Source organism: Bufo bufo, chromosome 1 (genome assembly GCF_905171765.1).
Source record: "Bufo bufo chromosome 1, aBufBuf1.1, whole genome shotgun sequence".
Taxonomy (NCBI): Eukaryota; Metazoa; Chordata; class Amphibia; order Anura; family Bufonidae; genus Bufo; species Bufo bufo.
In genome coordinates this window covers 757,979,909-758,001,847 of record NC_053389.1, presented here as the reverse complement: position 1 = coordinate 758,001,847, position 21,939 = coordinate 757,979,909, and the positions used below count along the sequence as shown (strand labels likewise).

Below are 21,939 nucleotides of genomic sequence, written 5' to 3'. Positions count from 1 at the left end.
TGTAGCCTAAGTTGCAACAATTTGCACAAAATGTTTGGCACCAAATTCTGTTACAAAATAAGCCGACCAGTAAATGATATAGTGTTAGGCAGAAGTGTCTAGCCGTGCACCACGTTTACCATCCATCCTGAGGCACTACAATACATTTGGCGCATCTTTAGACACTATCTATAGTCTAGACAGGAGTGCGGACAACGTCAAATCTGGACTCTACTACCTTTATAAGGAGGCTTCTACAAGTATGTACTCACCATTGGGCTTGCAATCTCATACCCGTCAGGGTTTAGTGAGGGCACAAGGTGAATCCTGGTCTCATGAACTAAAGTTGTAATGCGTGGGTTGCCATCGCGATATTCCTTGCACATAAATTGCATTAGAAGAAGAAGCAACTCCCGTCCTAGAACTTCATTACCATGAAGCCCAGCTGTGTACCGAAATTCTGGCTCGCCTGTTGTGTAACATGCAATGCGCATTAGGATTATAGACAAATTGCACAGTTGGTAAAGGGGTGTACCGGTAGTTAGATATTGATGACCTCAGCATAGGCCATCAATATCAGATCAGTGGGGGTCCGACACCCGGCACCCCTGACAGTGACTTCACTCTCATCGGTCAGATGGCAAACTGTAGCTCAGACCCATTCAAGTGAACATACAACGCTGTTCCTCTTCAAATAGCCGATCAATATGGTTGTCAGGAGTCAGACCCCAACTAATTTAACATTGATGACCTATCCTGAGGAACGGTCATCAAAATCCAGACAACCCCTTTTATCCCTCGGCCATTTTTATTTGAAGGTCATTTTGTCATGTAATTATCGACTTCCTTACCTGCTTCATGTTCTCCTGGTTTATCTGAAATTTCCATTGCGTATATTTTCAATCCTTTAGCCGTCTTTCCAATGTTGTATATTCGAGTGATGGTTGGGCATTCTTCATTTACAACTTTCATGAGCTGAATGAGGAATGGCATATTGAAAAAAGCAGAGATGTAAGGCTTTCCTGACATTTTTTAGAATTTTTTTTTTTGGGGGGTGGCAATTTTAGTCACACATCGGCATTTTTTCAGACGTTTATTTTTCCTTTAGAGAGGTCAATGGGAAAATGCTTAAAAAAACATCACATTCTGTCTTGTTTTCACCCACCATAGACAAGGTAGGTCAGTAGTGGAGTGCATTTGAGTACATTTTTTGAGACAATCCCATATGATAAATCAGGAAAAAAACAAAAACATCAGCCAACAGTTGACCAGCATATATAGAAAAGAACCGGATGGCACTGCTCAGCATCAGGACATCCACAAGACCGGAGACTCATGTGGTGGAGTGGTAGCTCACATAAGGACAGCGGCGGTGTTTAATCCATAAAACAGTCCAATAGAATAGCAAAATAGTGAAGAAATGATGGCACTCCCGCAATAGTCCAACCCTTCTTTATTTTTCGTCAACAGACGTATAAAATAAAATGGCAGCAGGGGTACAGGGCGCCACACAGGCACCAACAGCGGAGACGGCCGCTTCTCGTAGATACGCTTCCTCAAGCCTGAGGAAGCGTATCTACGCAAAATGTCCGTCGCCGCTGTTGGTGCTTGTGTGGCGCTCTGTACCCCTGCTGCCATTTTATTTTATACGTCTGTTGACGAAAAATAAAGAAGGGTTGGACTATTGCGGTGAGTGCCATCATTTCTTCACTATTTTGATCAAACAGTTGACTTGGGCCAAGTTTACATCTCCGTTTCGGATATCCAGCTGCCTAATCCAACATAAATGCCAACTGACAGCCAGCATTTATTGGCCAGATCACCGCCCGGCCTCATTGCAGTCAACGGGGATTCGCCAGTGAAGTAGAGGATCCAGTAGACTGCTCTGTGCCGGAACAGCCTGCCGGATCACCGAACAGAGATGTAAACGTAGCCTTAGCAGGAGCAAAAAGATACCGTAACTTTGTCCTTTTGCAAAATAATGATACATTTTTTTCACAAGTAAAACAACAGAAAAGTCGCATTTTGTCCGAAATAAAGCCTTAATCAGTGTGATAAATCAGGGCCTCGATGTTGTTAGGTCATTTTATAATTTACTACTGCCAAACATGTAACATCTGGACACTGCATAAAAAAAAAACACTATTGAAAATTACAAAAGAGACCAGTCGTTTTTGCAAAAAATGAAAAATAAAAATGTAGTGTGACACCAGCCTCAGGAAGCTAAAAGCAGTGTGGTGGAGGTGAAGGTGACTACAGAGAAGACATACTCACCTGCCTCATATCTTTGTAATTGTGATGCTTGAAATCCAGGTTATCTGCAGATGTTATAACTTCATTCTGGCTGTAGTAACTAACCACATCTAGAAAGGAATTGAAGCAGATATTGTAAGGGAGGATAGTGTCTTCAGTCTGCTTTGCTGTAATTTGTAGCACATTTATTAAACACGTTTTTGAAGGATCCTTTAAACCTCAAGCCTGTATTAGACGGGCAGATAAGCAAGCGATTGCCGGGAGGGAAGCGTTCCCTCCCGGCAATTGCTTGCTAGCTAGCGGAGGAGACCGCAGCTATTACATACAGCGATTTCCAGCAATTTGCTCGTTCATCGGTCAATCCGCAAGATAATCGCTAATGAGCTTGTTAGCTATTATCTGCTGAAATATCAGCCAGTGTAATACAGTCTTAACACTTGTCCAGCTAGTTTTGTATGCCACCCTCTTACTGGGATTAAAGGCACATTATGAGCCGAAGAACAGACGACTGCTGGGAAGGAAACGTTCTTTCTTATGATTGCCTGCTCATCGGTGAAGGTGAAGAGCAGCATTGACATGCTGCGATCACCTCCACAGTATGAGGACGAGTGATGCTACTGCCATTGCTTGTCCACACAGCACGACCTGCTGCCCAGAAATTATGATTCCGTCTGCACCAACAATCATTTCACCCACTGGGTGACCTGCTGCACCTTTAGATTAGCAGATGATCTGCCTGACAATTGGGCAGGCTAAGCAAAGCATAAGGCTACTTTCACACTAGCGTTAATATTTTCTGGTATTGAGATCCGTCATAGGGTCTCAATACCGGAAAAAAAACGCTTCAGTTTTTTCCCCATTCATTGTCAATGGGGACAAAACGTAACTGAACAGAACGGAGTGCTCCAAAATGCTTTCCGTCCTGGGATGTAGAGCAAAACGGATCCGTCATGACCCACAATGCAAGTCAATGACACAAAAGAAAATGACTTTCAATGGTGTTCATGACGGATCCGTCTTGGCTATGTTAAAGATAATACAACCGGATCCGTTCATAACGGATGCAGATGGTTGTATTATCAGTAACGGAAGCGTTTTTGCTTGTCCCTGCCGGATCCAGCAAAAAACGCTAGTGTGAAAGTAGCCTAAGATTGCACCCTTCTTTGTGACTTCTTACATTTTTTTGTATTGAATAAAGCTTATTTTTGATAAATTTATGTGGAGGTATTTTTGTATTGGGGTAATTCAAGGTAGTAGGTATACTTCCATAACATTCATAGTGGTATATCCCGGTTAGTGAATTAGGTGTTGTGACACAGTGAGGGGTTGTGTCTGGCAAGGCAGGTATTTTCCTCCCAGCATGTGCGGCTGGGCTGGTTTCCAGCCAGGTGAGGTCAAATACCGGACCGGAGTTTAGGTGCCGGTCCGGGTTTTGGCAGCACCTGGCTGTCCTTAAATAGGCAGCTGGCCTCAGCAGAGATGTCTCTGTTTTTGGGATCTGAGGCTTTCTGCCGTGCTGGAGGGCTGAGAGCCGCACGCTGGGGAAACAGGCCCTCTAAAGCCTGGTGTTGGCTACTGGAGGCAGAACTGCCAGCAAGGTGACTTGTGTTATATGAACTTTCCATTGTGTGTGAAATAACACCAAGATTGCAAAGTTACGTGCTGTTTTGTGCAATTGGCTCAAGTGTGAATAAACACTGACGTTTTGAGTTAAGAACTTGTATTTTGCCTCTGTACTGCGCCCGCTTACCCTATCTACCAGAGCGAAACCCTATCTACCAGATCTACTCCACAATTGGTGGAGTAAGTCATAATACTGGGTCCTCGCAGGGTTAGCAAGCTTAAACCACCACTGATTTACCCGCTGGGCTCCGGTCCAGTATTTGACCTCACCTGGCTGGAAACCAGCCCAGCCGCACATGCTCACTGTGTCACAGTGTGTATTGTGACTTGTTAAAAAGTTGCAGTTCATAAATCTGGTTTTGGTCTAGGTTCACATCACCATTTCATTTTGCATTCTTCTGATCCGTCAGAAGAACAGAAAAAAAAGACAGATCTGTATTAGCTATTTCCGTCTGCAGAACTTTTTTTTCCCAACTAAAAAATGTTTCTTTTTAAAAGTGGCGGGTGTGGCACAAAAATCACAGATGGTAGCACTTAGGGCTCATGCACACGACTGTATGTATTTTGCGGTCCAAAAAATACGGATAACATCAGTGTGCATTCCGTATTTTGCAGAACGGAACAGCTGGCCCCTAATAGAACAGTCCTATTCTTGTCCGTAATGTGGACAATCAAAGGACATGTTCTATTTTTTGCGGAACGGAAATACGGAAACGGAGTGCATACAAAGTAACTTACGTTTTTTGCGGACCCATTGAAATTAATGGTTCCGCATACGGTCAGCAAAAAAACGGACACGGAAAGAAAATGGGGTGTGGTAAAATAAGAACAGAGGTTTCTTACTGGATACTGGACATCCTAAGACCTCAAGGCGCATACACAGGCTGCCATTCCAGGTCTGCGGGTATATACGGATGAATCTTGCTACCACAGGTTCTGGAAAGTCTGTCTGCACCGGCGTGTCCTTGTCCACGTTCCCATAGAACATCTATAAAGAGACAGGGGTTATAAAGCAGACACTAGAGAGCCTTATTTATCACACAACAGGTACATTAAAGTACAATTTCCTGCCAGAGTTGCCCTTTTCGGGGAAATTGACCTGAAACATACAGATTTTATAAGGACAGAGGGCGCGTTGCCTAAGTGCTGCAGCTCAGCTCTCATTCATTTGAACGAGAGCCTAGCTGCAGTACCCCAACACGACCATTACACAGTGGGTGGAACCTTCTGCTTCCAGCTCCATCTACTGTGTAGATTCTGGCATTGGCGACTGTTTAAAACAGTTGATTGGTGGGGGTGCGTGGTGTCAGCCCCTCACCAGTCTGATATTGACGAGTCCTATACTGAGAATACGCCATCAATATTCAAGTCCCAGACAGTAACATGAAAGTAATAATCAGGTGAACCACAGCTACAGTATGTGTCCATGCAAACATTTTGATAGGGAGGTCACTGGTGACAGATTCTCTTTAATTTTTAAACAAATTGGACCTGACCTGGGTAAAGGTGCATTAACTACATTATTTATTAAAGCCTCAAGGGATCATAACATAACTTGACCCAGGTTTGAAGTGAATTTAAAATGTCACTTTTATTGATACAACTTAAATCGGCTGTGAGCCTAAACACAAGTTTAAAACCACTGTTTGCCACTCCAGTGTATGGTTGAGGTGACTGCCTTAGGAGTGGTGGAGATGTGCACCCTCTCCTCCCACACTGCAGTGATCTTTACAGTATTGTCTTGTGAGACAGTTTATTCACTGATAACCATACAGAACTGAGTCGTAACCGATACTATCTGACACTATGTCTACAGCTGTCAGATCTGAAATTATGAGTCAGTTGATTCACTGACATCCACATACATTTGAATCGTAGCAGATACTGTCTGACACTATGTCAATAGCTGTCAGGTTAACGGTCGCTCAGAGTCAATCAGACTGCAAACACTCTCATGCACATAAGCTGACTGATTCTTAACTACACTTGGCTGCTTGACTTACTGTACAATGTGGTGATTGTACAATTGCACTGTCTATTATTAAATGTACGCTGTCTGGCTAACTAACAGACACCAATGGGGTAGGCAAACAGACATTAAAAACTGTATCTGCCCCCCGACATGTTTCGCCAGTAACCTGGCTTCTTCAGGAGTATGGGCAGAGTTGAGGACGCCAGCCACATGCGGGATATAAATGCCCCCTGATTTTTTGATTGAAAGAAGAATGAACCACTCACATAATTCCAGAAAGGCTTCTCCCTGCCATTTGACCTATCAGCTGTCAAGTGTGGGCACGCCCTCCAACATCACTGGACGAATCCTAGAGCGGCGGAGGGAGTGCCCAGGTGACTTGATGCGCGAACCGGCTCTGCGCGCCCCGTGCTGATGCGGGTAGACTTGGGCAAACGCGCAGGGGGGAAAACAAATCATTAGGTTTCAATGTGGACTAGGGAGATAGTCTCCTAGTAAAATGAACAACATTGTCCCACCAATGACAACAATACCTAGGAACAAAGAAAAAATGGGAATTTCTTTATTATTTTTATTAAAAAAGGTTATATGACCCCTATGAGTGGCACTTTTCTTACAGTCAAAGAAAAAGGCTGTGGTCTCAAAAAGCTCAAGAATATGTATATTTAGTGATAGCTGAATACATCTCGATCGATTTCTCCAATACTGGCCTACAAGAAAGAGGAAAAAGTGAAGCCTTCATTAAGCCCGTTTGGGCTGAGGCTATCCAATCAGTATATCCACTTGGTTTCTTCCTGCAGCAGGAGTATATCCAGATCTCCCCTCCTCACACCAAGCGTTTTCTTATAGACCCCCCAACAGGATAAACATTTGGGATCTCCTCCATGATATTGTCTCACGTGCCTAGATATTGTTGTGTCGGCCTTTGTATTGATATTACTAATATGTTGACATATGCGACGTCTAGATTCTTGTATTGTCTTTCCTACATAGATCTTTTTACAAGGACATTGTGCTATCTGCTATGTACACAATGCTTTTGGTTTGACAGTTGATAAATTGTCTGATATGGTACTCTTTATTATCCAAAGGGTTCACAAATGTCTTACATTTTTTAAGAAAGGGACCGAAGATACATCTACCACAAGGAAAGGTACCTACTATCTTGGATTTTAACCAGGTAGTCTTCTTAGGTTCGGACTGATAAAAACTATGGACCAAAATGTCTTTGAGGTTTTTCCCTCTACACTATGTTATAATGGGCCGTTTAGTTATCACCTCTCTCAGGTCATTATCAGCCTGCAATACATGCCAGTATTTGTTTAAAATCTGGAAGACTTGATGGTTCTGAGCATCATATGTTCTGATTGACCTGAAAGGAAGGTGTCCTGGGTTTCTCTATTAGTAAATCTGGACGTTTGGTATTTTTTGCGCGTGCAAAGGCCATATATAGGACTTTTTGGGGTAGCCTCTAGTCCTAAACCTATTATATAAATTGTTGCTTTCCTGAATAAAACTGGAATCTACTGTGCACTTTATCCGAGCCCTAATGTACTGACCAGTAGGTATCCCTTTCTTTAGGGACTGTGGGTGATAACTGTTCCAGTGCAAAAAATTGTTAGTCGCCGTAGGCTTACGATATATTTCTGTAAGGATGTGTCCACCAGAATCCAGAGAAAGCCTGAGGTCCAGAAAGGTGAGAGTGCAATTATCTATTTCAGAGGTAAACTTCATTCCAATATTATTTTGATTAAGTGCATTGACAAACTAATGAAATAAATCCGTGGTGCCTTCCAAAAGTATAAGAACATCATCGATGTATCTGCCCCAAAACAGAATGTGTTTGGTGTATGCTTGAAAATCATCAGTGAAGACCATAGAATTTTCCCACCACCCTAAAAACAAATTTGCATAAGTTGGTGCACATTTACTACCCATTGCGGTGCCAGTTAACTGTAAATAGAAGTGACCATCAAATAAAAAACAATTGTGATTGAGAAGAAATCATAGCAAAGTCAAAATAAAACTGTTATGTGTATGAAATTGTGTGCCTTTGGTGAAGAGGAATGAAGATACTGCCTGGGTGCCCAGCTCATGCCTGATGCTTGTGTACAGGGCTTCAACATCAAGGCTAGCCAACTTAGTCTCAGTGGTAACCTGAAGTTCCTGGAGTCTGGTGACCACATCCTTAGTGTCTTTAACATATGAAGGCAGACTCGGAACAAACGGAGCAATAAACTCATCCACATATTGACTGATATTCTCCGTCAGGTTACTATTGCCAGAGACGATCGGTCTCCCTGGCACTGGCTGTCTTTGCTTATGTACCTTAGGAATGGCATACAGAGTAGCCATGGTGGGATGTGTCTTATAGAGGAACTTATATTCGTCCTTTGAGATGAGATTCAGTCCTCGCCTGGATAAGTATAACTTTGAGTTCACTCAAATATCTGTCTGTGGGATTGTTCTCCAATTTTTGGTACGTGCCTCCCTTGCTCAGTAAATCTTCCACCATCTCCTAGTAGAGGGACTTGTTCATAAGGACAATTTTCCCACCCTTATCTGAAGGCTTGACAACCAGATCTTCATTATTAGATAATTCTGCTAAAGCCTGTATTTCATCCGTATCTAAATTGGATATGATCGAAACTAACTGGACAAAGGTGTCAATATTGCCATATTGTGAGATGGTGGAGTAAATTTAGGCTTTGGTTTAAGAGAAGACAAGGGCGGTTCAATAACATCTTGAGCCTTGGCATCTGATGTATCAAGAGACTCCAGAATAGCCAGGGCTTCTTTCTCTTGTTTTTGCTAATTATGGTAGTCCCTTTCCTGTTGTTTATGGAGCTTATGTAAGGCTAACTTATGGGCAAAAAGATCTTTGACCCATGTGAAACATTCAAAGGTTGGAGTAGGGGAAAATGACAGTCCTTTGCTCAATAATTTGATGTGTCTGTCTTCCAGTGAAACACTGGAAAGGTTTATCTCCTAGGTCTTGGCACTGTAGGCCCATTCGTCCCTGTCCCTCAATTGAACTGCCTGGCCTAAAAAAGGAGGATTCATTGATATGGGTGTAGCTGGCATGATGGGACCAGTGTTTTGTGCATAAAGAGAGGAGGAGGGCAACATGCCAGAGACAGAGGTGGCATGTGTGGTATTTACTTGTGGAGGTATATTGGGTATCATCCCATTTGGTTTTGGGACGCTCAAGATAGATTTAGTCCCATCCCATGTTTGAGCTGCACATGTCGTAGGCGCGGGTTGTGGGGGGGCGCTTTTCTTTGTGTGTAAGTACCTCGACCTTTATTTTTACGTTTGGTGCCTGTTGGGATACTAGGCTGATTCCTGAATGATTTGTCTTCTGATCCCAACCAATCGGACTCAGATATGTCAGTTTGTGAAGCACTGGGATTATTACCACTACCTCTTTTCTTCTGGGAAGCCCCAGTGTTGGTCTTAGAAATGGAAATCTGGCCCGTATCAAAATCCCTTCTATCTCTGATATATTTCCTGTGTTTTCTCTCTTTGATTTCTGTTTGAAAAGACTCAATGTTCTTTTGAAGGTGTGATTCGCACTGGATAATACTTTAAAGATCACTGCAGTGTGGGAGGAGAGGGTGCACATCTCCACCACCCCTAAGGCAGTCACCTCAACCATACACTGGAGTGGCAAACAGTGTTTTTAAACTTGTATTTAGGCTCACAGCCATTTTAAGTTGTATCAATAAAAGTGACATTTTAAATTCACTTCAAACCTGGGTCAAGTTAGGTTATGAGTAGAGATGAGCGAACTTCTGTTTTAAGTTCGGCGTCTAAAGTTCGGCTTCCGGTTAGCGGAGGATCCCGATATGGATTCCGAATTCCGTTGTGGTCCGTGGTAGCGGAATCAATAATGGTCATTATTGATTCCGCTACCACGGACCACAACGGAATTCGGAATCCATATCGGGATCCTCCGCTAACCGGAAGCCGAACTTTAGACGCCGAACTTAAAACAGAAGTTCGCTCATCTCTAGTTATGAGCCCTTGAAGCTTTAATAATTAATGTAGATTCTCTTTAACACAAGAGCTAAGAGGTTTGCTTTAAATGTTTTGGTGTAATATTCCTATGGTAAAATGCACAGATAACCACTTACCATCTCCTCGTATCCATTGCTGTACATTGTCCATTTCTGACTGTCATTACTGAAGCCCACATAGAACGAGGTGACAAAATCATCACTGTTGGCGAGAAAAATGTGGATTCAGATGTCTGAAGAGCTACAGTTCCAAAAACAATGTAAAGAGTTTTGCATTCTCATAAAAGAATTGTCTAACAACACATTAAAAAAAAAAAGGGTTTGCGAAAAACCCCATATTCCTGCACAACGCCTTTAAATGACAAAATCTTTTTTTTATAAGAACCCTGTCCTGGGGTACTGCATTTATTATTCAGTGAAAGTACTCACAGAATGGTAGAGTCCCGTCCTTGGGTTATAACACCAGTGAATAAGGTACTTCTTCTGGTGTCCACCTCCAACCACTGTGATCTGCCATCATCCTCAGCACACCAGGCACCATCAAAGAAGTCATCTTCATTAGTGCCTGCCTAGAGATGGGACATGTTGTCATTACATTATTCAGTAACTAGTCATTTAACTAATGGTCCCTTCAACTCAATAATTGACCTCTTGCTACTATGATGGATGTGAATACATTTTTGTTCTCTTAATTCTACCTAGTTTTGTACATACTTGCATGTTTAGACGACCTCTTTGAGCGTGCAGCCCATGGCGCAACATAGAGGAAGCAAGCATCTGGTCATCTTCTATCCGATGGGACTCCAGACCAATTGGGGGGCACTCTGCATTAAGACTGAACAGTTACACACATTTCAGGTTTTACAAGATCAAACTATGCACAGCAAGTTCTACATACTTCTCCTCTCCTTTGGAGGTTCTTCCACCTCTTCTGAATCCCATGTTTCTGCGGGCTTCTTCTTTTCTACCATTGGAAATAAAAAACACTAGTTTATATATCACATTTCTTGAACTACAGGCTGTGAATTGTTTTAAAATCACAGAGTTATTTATCAATGCTTTTTATATACTTAAAGGGGTTGTCTCACTTCAGCGGTATTTATCGTGTAGAGAAAGTTAATACAAGGCGTTCGCTAAAGTATTGCGATTGTCCATATTGCCTCCTTTGCTGGTTTGATTCATTTTTCTTTTGCATTATACACTTCTCATTTCCAGGGGTTACGTCCACCCTGTAATCCAGCGGTGGTGGTTGTGTTTGTACACTATTGGAAATCTCTCCGGTGGCCAAGACTGTTGAAGCATGCATAGGCACGCATGTGCAGCAGCTCGCATCCTGGCCACCTTGTATCTGCTCTGCAGCGGTGGCCGTAAACCTCTGGAAACGAGCAGTGTATAATGTGATGGAAAAATGAATCAAGCCAGCAAAGGAGGCAATATGGACAATCACAATACGTTAGTAAGTGCCATTTGCTGAAGCGAGACAACCCCTTTACGCAAGTGGGCTAAATAAGGACCCAAGTCTAAAATTTCCTGGTAGCATCCGAAAACCAGGCACTATAGTATACAATATGGCTGTTGAGTGCATCTGCAGCTTGCAATTGGTATGCCTCCATAGCAGTGGTGTACATAGAGGGCCTGTGCAGAAACCAAAATGGCTCCCTTTTTGGTGCTCTTTCATAGCACCATACCTCTTTTATCCTAATATTTGGGAATTGCCAGTAGGAGAGAAGGCTACCATGACTCTCAAGTAACTTCTACTTCCATAGTTCGGTAGTATTGTAGAGCATGTAAACATGGGGGGCACAGTCAGGGGTGCACCTAGCCTTTCTGCTGTCTGACGCAAAAACTGAAATGGCGCCCCCCCCCCCAATGCCAATTTCTTAACCTAACCCCTTTGCCACAATGAAAGGGCCCTTCCACTGCCCCTGCTTGCCCCTACCTGGTGCTGCCTGTGGCGATCGCCTCACCTGGCCTCATTGGTGGTGCACCCCTGGGCACAGTACAGGTTTACATCATCTATAGGATGGGTCTAGACTCTAGACCAAGCATATCCATCCTTCCATGGACTTCCATAGACTTAAGCCGTCAAAGCCTCAAACACCTCCTGATCATTTCACATCCTCACGTTTCTGCTGAATCTACCTCTATCTTTCTCTTCATGTTCTTACTGATGAGGACTACAGATCACTGCTCTGAGTGTCTCTTCTACTGGTGGACGACCGTGGACCAGTCTTTCCCATTGCTGCTGGACCAGGTTTACAGGGTGTCAATGTTGCACTTTACCTTTACGATTTTTCTCCTCCTCCTCCTCCCATCTCTCACGTTCTTCTTTGCTACTTGTTTTCTCTGTAGACATAATATATCATACTTTTACATAGTCTTATATATTAAAACGCCACTCTATAGACTTCATGTTAGCACTTATCATCAAAGTAACCTGTACACCACAACACCACAAAACACTATAATGTGGAGTAATTTATATGATTATTGGGACAGTTTTATGGAATTTCTACTGGAAAGATGTTGGTCAAAGAAACAAACCTGTGTAGAAAGGAGACCGCTACCACACTCTTAGTTAAAAAGTCTGGGCCAACCCTTAGATAAAGGGGTATTCCATCCAGAAGCATTCATCACTATCCACTTTATAGGTCATAAATGCTAGATCAGTGATGGCTAACCTTCCGCACTCCAGCTGTGGTGAAACCATGACTCCCAGCATGCTCCATTCATTGTTATGGAGTTCTGAGAACAGCCAAGCAAGTGTACATCTTGGGAGTTGTAGTTTTACCACAGCTGGAGTGTCGGAGGTTAGCCATCTCAGTGCTACATTGTTGGGAGCCCAACTGCTGGGACCACCATAGATCACAAGAATAGAAATGGTCATATAAATGCGCTCTTAACCAGTACATTATTAGTCATGGTGCCCTGAAATCCGTACACATCTAAAGACATATGTACATAAAGAATTACTTGGGTATTTCTCTTCATCTGTCCAGTCTTCCTCCTTTGTGTCTGGTGGCTTCAGGTACACAGTATAATCATCTGCACAGAGAAACAGAAATGACTTGTATTTTGCAGGTGTCAACAAGTCAGAGGACTCATTTAGCGAGGACACAGCAGTTCTGAGCTTTTCTCATAGTTGAGGAACACATAGTTTACTCTTTAATCAGGTCAATGATGGGAAACCTCATTAAATATTGTCACCCTCTGTACTTGTTGTTTATGACATGCCTCAAGGACATACAGGGTAACCTACACAACTAAGGTATTCATAGGACGTCTGTTCCTTCCTTGAAATGTAGCCTACCACCATCTCACCCATAAAATGGAGGAGAGGTATGGGAAGTGGAAATAATGAAGGGCGAGATCAGAGACCAACCACCAAATGAGGCATAGGACATAACTGATCTGCAACCACCACACACAAAAGTCCTAAATATGTATATGTAATAAGTTTGACTTGTACTAGAAGCCCAACTGTGGCAGCTGACTCTGAGAGGGTAGGTCTTCAGGTCACTGGACAAATTCTCTATACATGTAGGAGAACCATAGGAGCATACACCATGACTTATCAGGTGGCTAGTACTAAAGAGAAAGAGACTCTGTCGACTCCGAAACGTCTTACTGTCTGCATGTGCTGCAGGCTGAAGAAGGAGTCCTCCCCATTATATTGCGCAAGCTTAGGAGTCCTCTCTGTGCATCAGCATGCGGCACATTGCCTGACTGCGGGTGCTTTTTTTCCGTGTCCGTTCCGTTTTTTTTTTGAAGACTGTATGCATTACCATTCACTTCAATGGGTCCGCAAAAATAACGGAAGTTATTCCGTGTGCATTCCGTTTCCGTATGTCTGTATTTCCGTTCTGCAAAAAAATAGAACATGTCCTAATATTGTCTGCATTACAGACAAGGATAGTACTGTTCTATGAAGAGCCAGCTGTTCCGTTCCGCAAAATACATACGGTCGTGTGCATGAGGCCTAAAACATAACTACATCCTAAATGTGCGTAACGTCTGCCCTCATTTCAAGGTTCCTCGATAAGGCATTGATGACAACAGAGGGATGTGGAAGAGGTCGTGAGTATTTGGAACAGAGCCATGGTTACATCTACTCGGCCAAGTCTAAAGTTTGCCCGAACATTGGTTGAGAAGATTAATGTTTCAGTATCAGGGCTCATGCGTACGGCTGTAGGTGTTTTGCGGTCCACAAATCGCGGATCTGCAAAACACAGATCCCGGATAAGTGCAAGCCACCAAAAATTTCCTTTTCTTGTCCATTTTGCGACATGTTAGGACATGTTCTATTTTTTTGTGGGGCCGCGGAACGGAAGTGCGGTCCCATTGAGATGAAGAAAACGCGGACAGAAACCACGGCCGTGTTCATGAGCCCTGTCACCTGTTTGGATAATTACCCTTCCAGCTTTTTCACTTGGAATATTACAATAAATCCTGGATCAGACTACACAGGCTTTGTTTATGCAGGAGCTGAATTCACAGAACAGCAGATTTTTTATTAAGAATGTTTGCGACAAAGTTTTTATTTTAGATACAGTTGTGCAAAAAAACACTCCATTAGGGCTCGTTCACACAAACTTTTTTTGCGTTCCGTATACGGTTCGTATACGGAACCATTCATTTCAATGGTTCCGCAAAAAAACTGAATGTACTCCGTATGCATTCCGTTTCCGTATTTCCGTTTTTCCGTTCAAAGATAGAACATTTCCTATTATTGCCCGCAAAGCACGTTGCGTGGCTCCATTCAAGTCAATTGGTCTGCAAAAAAAACGGAACACATACGGAATATACTCCGTAGGTCTTCCGTATCCGTTCCGTTTTTGCGGAACCATCTATTTAAAATGTTATGCCCAGCCCAATTTTTTCTATGTAATTACTGTATACTGTATAGGCCATACGGAAAAATGGAATGAAACTGGAAACACTACTGAAACAAAAAACAGAAAAACAGATCCGTTAAAAACGGCCCGCAAAACACTGAAAAAGCCATACGGTCGTGTGAACGAGCTTTTAGTTTCATACGGTACTCACAGTCTTCGAAATGAATTCCTGGTTTCGGGTCGGGGTATTCAGGAAGTGGTGGAGGAGTTACGACTGCTGGTTTCTCTGAGGAGACAAAATCACAGGTTAAAAAGAAATCAGCTTAAAGCCTATACAGTACATAGAAAATTTTGGTCCACAAATATGAATAGGCAGGTGCTCCAAAAAAATAGCCCCGATGTGCTTTTTATCAGGTCACAATAACAATTTGGAAATCTTACTATGAGGGCTCATGCACACGGCCGTTGATTGGCCATTCCATGTATTGAGCACAGCAATTTTGTGGTCCCCAAAGCAAGGGAAACATCCGTGCCGATTCCGCTGACTGGTCCAGACCCATTCAACTTGTAGGCATGGACAGAAAGCCCACAGAAGCACTGCTTCCGTGGGGGTCCGTGCCTCCGTTCTGCACCAACCTTCCAGATTGCGGACCCGATCAAGTGATAAAGGCACAGCCGGGCAACGGCCGTGTGCATGAGGCCTTGGTCCTAGTTCACACTTCTCAGTGATTGTGAGCCAAAACCAGAAGTGGAGCTTACAGAGAGCCAAGGTGTAAGGCCTCTTTCACACGAGCGTCATGGATTTGGGCCGGATAAGATGCGGGTGCGTCGCGGGAAAATGCACGATTTTTCTGCGCGAGTGCAAAACATTTTAATGCGTTTTGCACGCGCGTGAGAAAAATCGGCATGTTTGGTACGCAAACCCGAACTTCTTCACAGAAGTTCGGATTTGGGTTAGGTGTTGTGTAGATTGTATTATTTTCCCTTATAACATAGTTATAAGGGAAAATAATAGCATTCTTAATACAGAATGCTTAGTAAATGAGGGATGGAGGGGTTAAAAAAATACAAAAAAATAATTTAACTCACCTTAATCCACTTATTCGCACAGACCGGCTTCTCTTCTTTCTTCTTTCTTCAGGACCTGGGTAAAGGACCTTTGATGACATCACTGCGCTCATCACATGGTCCATCACATGTTCATATGACGGACCATGTGATGAGCGCAGTGACGTCACCACAGGTCCTTTTCCTCCTGCACAGCAAAGAAGAAGAAAGAAGAGAAGCCGGGCTGCGCGAACAAGTGGATTAAGGTGAGTTAAATTTTTTTATATTTTTTTTTAACCCCTCCAGCCCTATTTTACTAAGCATTCTGTATTAAGAATGCTATTATTTTCCCTTATAACCATGTTATAAGGGAAAATAATAAAAATGGCTCCCGATTGTCTCCTTGCAACCATGCGTGAAAATCGCACCGCATCCGCACTTGCTTGCGGATGCTTGAGATTTTCACGCAGCCCCATTCACTTCTATGGGGCCTGCGTTGCGTGAAAAACGCACAAATAGAGCATGCTGCGATTTTCACGCAACGCACAAGTGATGCGTGAAAATCACCGTTCATGTGCACAGCCCCATAGAAATGAATGGGTCAGGATTCAGTGCGGGTGCAATGCGTTCACCTCACGCATTGCACCCGCGCGGAATACTCGCCCGTGAGAAAGAGGCCTAACGGAAAAATTTACACCTGTTCTGTGTTTTTGACCGACAACTGGTTTTGGCTCACAATCACTGATGGAAATCACTGTCCAAACACTGACTGTGGGAACTAGGCCTTACATTCTAAAGGGGTCACCTGCTTCGAACAATCTCTTTTTGTTAGAAAGATTTTGAGATGAAAATATGATAAAATGATCACAGGTTGTCCCTTTGCTTGGACCCTCAGCAGTCAGCTGTAATCTGGCAGGAAGTGTCCAATACTCCTGTAGCGCCACCATAGGAGAAATGAAGCATTACACAGTTCTCATTGAAATCAACAAGCTGTTCATGCAATGCATGAATCCAGGCCAAGTTTGGCTTTCATTGCATACTTAGAATACAGATATCTAGCGAACCCCTTAAAATAACAACTTATAAGCTTATAATAACTTCTGTGGAATTTGCTTTGGACAAGGAACAGGAATGTCCTGTCATCTGTATGGCATTTAAAACTGCAGTGGTGACCCCCTCCCTCCGCCTCTTCTTAAGTCGGTCAGATATATGGTCACATGATCTCAGTCAAATCGGACTGATAAAAACACACGTTCCGCATACACTAACTTTAAAAGGGTTTTCCGGGAGTTCGACATTCATGGCCTTCCCTTAGGATAGGATAGGTCATCAATACCTGATCAGTGGGGGTATCGACCCCCAGCACCATTGCCGATCAGCGGTTTAAAGAGGCCGTGGCACTCCGGTGAGCTCACAGCATACCAAGCACAGCGCCGTACATTGCATAGTGGCTGTGCTTGGTATTGCAGCCCAGGCCCATTCACTGGCCTAGGAAGAGGGCCTCTTCAAACAGCTGATCAGCAGGGTTGCTATCCTGAGGATGGGTCATCAATATCGAACTCCAGGAAAATCCCTTTAATATATTGTGAAATGTAGATGTCAAATGTCAGGCAATGGAAAAAATGTACAAGCTGAAAAAAAAAGTTTATTACAATCTGTGGTTAAAGGGGTTTCAGGGATTTATTTGCAGAAAGAGCGCCACTCCTGTCTATGGCCTGTATCTGGTATTGCAGCTTAGCTCCATTCACTTGAAATCAAATGAGCTCTAATTGGCTGAGTGAAGAGGTTGTAAATGGAGACTAGAGCTGAGACGTATGATAGCGCAACATGGTGGAGAGCCAGGGGCGAACTCGGAATTGAAAGTGGCCCTGTAAAAAAAAAGTTGTGCTCCAAGTTGTGGGCGAGTTCAAATTGACAAAAGGTGGGGCAACACAAGCCACAAGTAGGCAGGGACAACAGAAGTAGGTGGGGCTAGCAATACCGTAGTGCAGCACAAAATACCGCCCCCGCAGAACCAAATACTACAGTGCAGCACAAAATACCGTCCCCGCAGAACCAAATACCATAGTGCAGCACAAAATACCACCCCCGCAGAACCAAATACCACAGTGCAGCACAAAATGCTGCCCCAACAAAACCAAATACTACAGTGCAGCACAAAATACTGCTCCAACAAAACCAAATACCACAGTGCAGCACAAAATACCGCCCCCGCAGAACCAAATACCACAGCGCCAACCCAAAATGCTGCCCCAACAAAACCAAATACTACAGTGCAGCATAAAATTATGCCCTATCACCATACTGAGGGCAGTGATACAGGTGAATTCAGGAGGGCACCTGCTGGCCAGGTGCATTAGTATCTGGTGCACCTAGCATTAACTAAAGCTGAGAGCATCAGATTGTTATGTACCACCTGGCCAGCAGCCATAAGGGGGGCTCAGGCAGGCACCATGGGCATCAGCCCATCAGGAAATTTCCCAGTAGGGTCTATGGCCAGTCCACTTTTGTTGAGAGCTTTGTAGATTAGTTGGAGAGGTTCAAACTCAAAGTGGTTGTCCCATGAAAACATTTATCGCCATCTTGTGAATAGTGGGGGATCCAACCACTGTATTCAATCAAACTGCTCCCATGTGTTATCCACAACGGTCTGACTTAGAGTCTCACTCATACTCCGTATTATCAGTCTCTATACTCAATTCAGCCGTATGTTATTCTTCATATACATTTATAGGTGAGAAATACAGTCGTGGCCAAAAGTTTTGAGAATTGCAAAAATATTAGTTTTCACAAAGTTTGCTGCTAAACTGCTTTTAGATCTTTGTTTCAGTTGTTTCTGTGATGTAGTGAAATATAATTACACGCACTTCATACGTTTCAAAGGCTTTTATCGACAATTACATGACATTAATGCAAAGAGTCAGTATTTGCAGTGTTGGCCCTTCTTTTACAGGACCTCTGCAATTCGACTGGGCATGCTCTCAATCAACTTCTGGGCCAATTCCTAACTGATTGCAACCCATTCTTTCATAATCACTTCTTGGAGTTTGTCAGAATTAGTGGGTTTTTGTTTGTCCACCCGCCTCTTGAGGATTGACCACAAGTTCTCAATGGGATTAAGATCTGGGGAGTTTCCAGGCCATGGACCCAAAATGTCAACGTTTTGGTCCCCGAGCCAATTAGTTATCACTTTTGCCTTATGGCACGGTGCTCCATCGTGCTGGAAAACGCATTGTTCTTCACCAAACTGTTGTTGGATTGTTGGAAGAAGTTGCTGTTGGAGGGTGTTTTGGTACCATTCTTTATTCATGGCTGAGTTTTTGGGCAAAATTGTGAGTGAGCCCACTCCCTTGGATGAGAAGCAACCCCACACATGGATGGTCTCAGGATGCTTTACTGTTGGCATGACACAGGACTGATGGTAGCGCTCACCTTTTTCCAGATGCCCCAAACAATCAGAAAGAGGCTTCATCGGAGAATATGACTTTGCCCCAGTCCTCAGCAGTCCATTCACCATATTTTCTGCAGAAGATCAATCTGTCCCTGATGTTTTTTTTGGAGAGAAGTTGCTTCTTTGCTGCCCTTCTTGACACCAGGCCATCTTCCAAAAGTCTTCGCCTCACTGTGCGTGCAGATGCGCTCACACCTGCCTGCTGCCATTCCTGAGCAAGCTCTGCACTGGTGGCACTCCGATCATGGCAAAGAAGGACTATGCAATTCATCTGATCACTCTTCATAACATTCTGGAGTATATGCAAATTGATATTATAAAAACTTAAGCAGCAAATTTTCCAATTTCCAATATTTTTGTCATTCTCAAAACTTTTGGCCACGATTGTAGATGCTACTCACTCTTGTGAAGTACGATCAGTACTTTCAATCCTTTATTAAAAATTAAAAACGATTCATGGCTCGCAGGCCTGTTTCTTTGAGAACGCCAAGTTGTATCCTATCCCATAATGTGCAACGTTTCGGGGGTCACGCCCCCTTACACATGCATGAGTATGACCCCGAAACATCGCGTAGGAGGGTATCCGACTACCGACAGACTCATTAGTGGTTCTTAGGAGAGCAGGAGGATGTATATATTTAAGTCTTATCAGCATAAAGATAGTACTGGAGACCAAATCTGCTGACAGTCTGACCCACTGGGATTTTGTAAAGAGAAAACAAAAAGGGGATCAACCCCGAACCTTGGGGAACCCCAACAAAGAATAAGTGGAACCAGCCATGACGCAAAAAGTCAAGTAAGCTTATCTCAACATAAAAGTAAAATGTTCAAAATTGGTTTTCACATGTAGAAGGACTTGTATTAAGAGAAGCTGGCTTACCTCCAGCTAAAACCTCAAACCAGCTTTGCAAGCTTTACACCCTCAAATATGTCCAGCAGTCTTCACCAGTGCCACTTACCCACTATAGGGTATCAAAATGCAGTTTATACTGCAGTTCTGTTTTTCTGTGCATTAGACATAATTTTGCTTATTACAAGCTGGAGGATTTTTGCTGGCATTAAGGATGGAATATTCAGGTCATAAGTGAAATTTTACCCCGTTGCTGAAATTAGATCCCATTAGTCTGGCATACTGGTATAGCTGGAGATACCTCACTGGTTCTCCGCTGCTTGGTGAACATTTCACAACATCCTTCAACTCTATATCTCTAATAACAAGTCAACATTACACTATGTTTTCCTTGGCATCTTCTATGAGAACATGAGAAGAGTGGAAATTTCCTGAATTCAGTTATGTACTGCTAATCCATGTGTATCCCTTGTTTTTACACTTTTTACTAAGTAGACTGACAACGCTTCCTTAAAGGCAGTTGCGTAAGATTAGAACTGGTGACACTCTGGTCCATGATCTATTATGTGTACATGGATGTGTAGACAGTGCTCATTTATTAGAGGGATCCACTAATTAACCATTACACAGTCCCTATTGAAATCAATAGGGACTGTTCATAGAGGGACATTTATCATCCCCTGAAAACTGGCATCAAAGGGTCAAAAGTTTGGTGCACGTCATGGTTGCTAAAACTTTACAACTTTTTGGGGGTTTAGACCCTGACCGTCCACCACTTTTCCAAAAAGTGGGCAGGGGTGGCACATTTATTATAATCTACACCAGGAAACTTTTCTAGATTATAGCAGTAATCTACACCTGCTCCCTGGCTGGTGTAGATGTCTGTTTTGGTGCACGGAGATACACATATACGCGTTTGATATGCATTCAACACCTGCAGGGGATAGATTAAGACCAGTGTATAATACACCAGTCTTAATAAATGTCCCCCTTAGGACTCTTTCACACGAGCGGATACCATGCGGGTAATCCGCTGCATGAAAGAGTGCCAAGCCCTGTTCCGGACAGCAGAGACACGGAGCAGTAACACGGTGACAACTTTATCTCACTGTGATTTTGTAGCAAAAAGATCACAGAGAGGCACGGAGTATTATCAATCATGTTACTGCTCCGTTTCTCTGCTGTCCGTAACAGGGCTTGGCTGTCTTTCACGCAGCGGATTACCCGCACGGGATCCGCTCGTGTAAAAAAGCCCTTAGTATCCGCTTTCTTCTTTGGTGAAGAAATGAAGATCTCTTTATTAGCTGTGATTTTTTTAAAGGGTTATTCCCATCTGGACATTTATTGGCATATCCGCAGGATATGTCATAAATGTCCGATAGGTGCAAGCCCCACCTCTGTCACCTCTATCTCTTCTTGTGGAGTAGTGGCTACACATGTGCGGTTTTCTGTGTTCACTTCTATGGGAGTTCCAAAAATTACCATGCAAGCGTGTGCTACTATTTCTGGAACTCCAAAAGAAGTGAATGAAGAGAGCCTGGTCATGCATGGCCACCTCTGCATTCATGGATATGTCATAAATGTTGGAAATAGCCCTTTAAGAAGATATTTAAAAATTTATTTTCAAAGCTTTTAAATTCTACTTAATCTGTCCTTTCACAATTCCATGCACTACAGCACAGTTTGAAACACACCTCTGGCCTCTGCATCTAGGTGGGAATTGAATAGAGAGTGGCTCCATATTCATTTCAATGGAAGGTACAAACACAGCTGTACTGTCCTCTGGATATGCCATAAATAAAAATGCCTCTTGAACTATTCACTGCTAGAGACAAGAATGGCAGATTTACCCAAGAGTCAGTCTCAGCTGGAAGAGTGTAAGCACACAAATTCTACTTAGTTACAGCAAA

The 21,939-nt window shown here is 43.2% G+C and overlaps 1 protein-coding gene across 2 annotated transcripts in view; it reads right to left on the bottom strand.

The window, feature by feature from the left end:
• The window catches only part of AEBP1 (AE binding protein 1), a 52,077-nt gene that overhangs the window by 4,231 nt on the left and 25,907 nt on the right, over window positions 1-21,939 (bottom strand). For both annotated transcript variants that reach the window (XM_040414555.1, XM_040414556.1), the window contains exons 7-17: window positions 14,893-14,967; window positions 12,820-12,891; window positions 12,130-12,192; window positions 10,745-10,810; window positions 10,561-10,670; window positions 10,276-10,415; window positions 9,964-10,048; window positions 4,699-4,843; window positions 2,254-2,342; window positions 831-954; window positions 252-448 (exon numbers count right to left, since the gene is read on the bottom strand). In XM_040414555.1, the coding sequence (XP_040270489.1) occupies window positions 252-448; window positions 831-954; window positions 2,254-2,342; window positions 4,699-4,843; window positions 9,964-10,048; window positions 10,276-10,415; window positions 10,561-10,670; window positions 10,745-10,810; window positions 12,130-12,192; window positions 12,820-12,891; window positions 14,893-14,967 (1,166 nt within the window). The remainder of the gene's footprint in view (window positions 1-251; window positions 449-830; window positions 955-2,253; window positions 2,343-4,698; window positions 4,844-9,963; window positions 10,049-10,275; window positions 10,416-10,560; window positions 10,671-10,744; window positions 10,811-12,129; window positions 12,193-12,819; window positions 12,892-14,892; window positions 14,968-21,939) is intronic.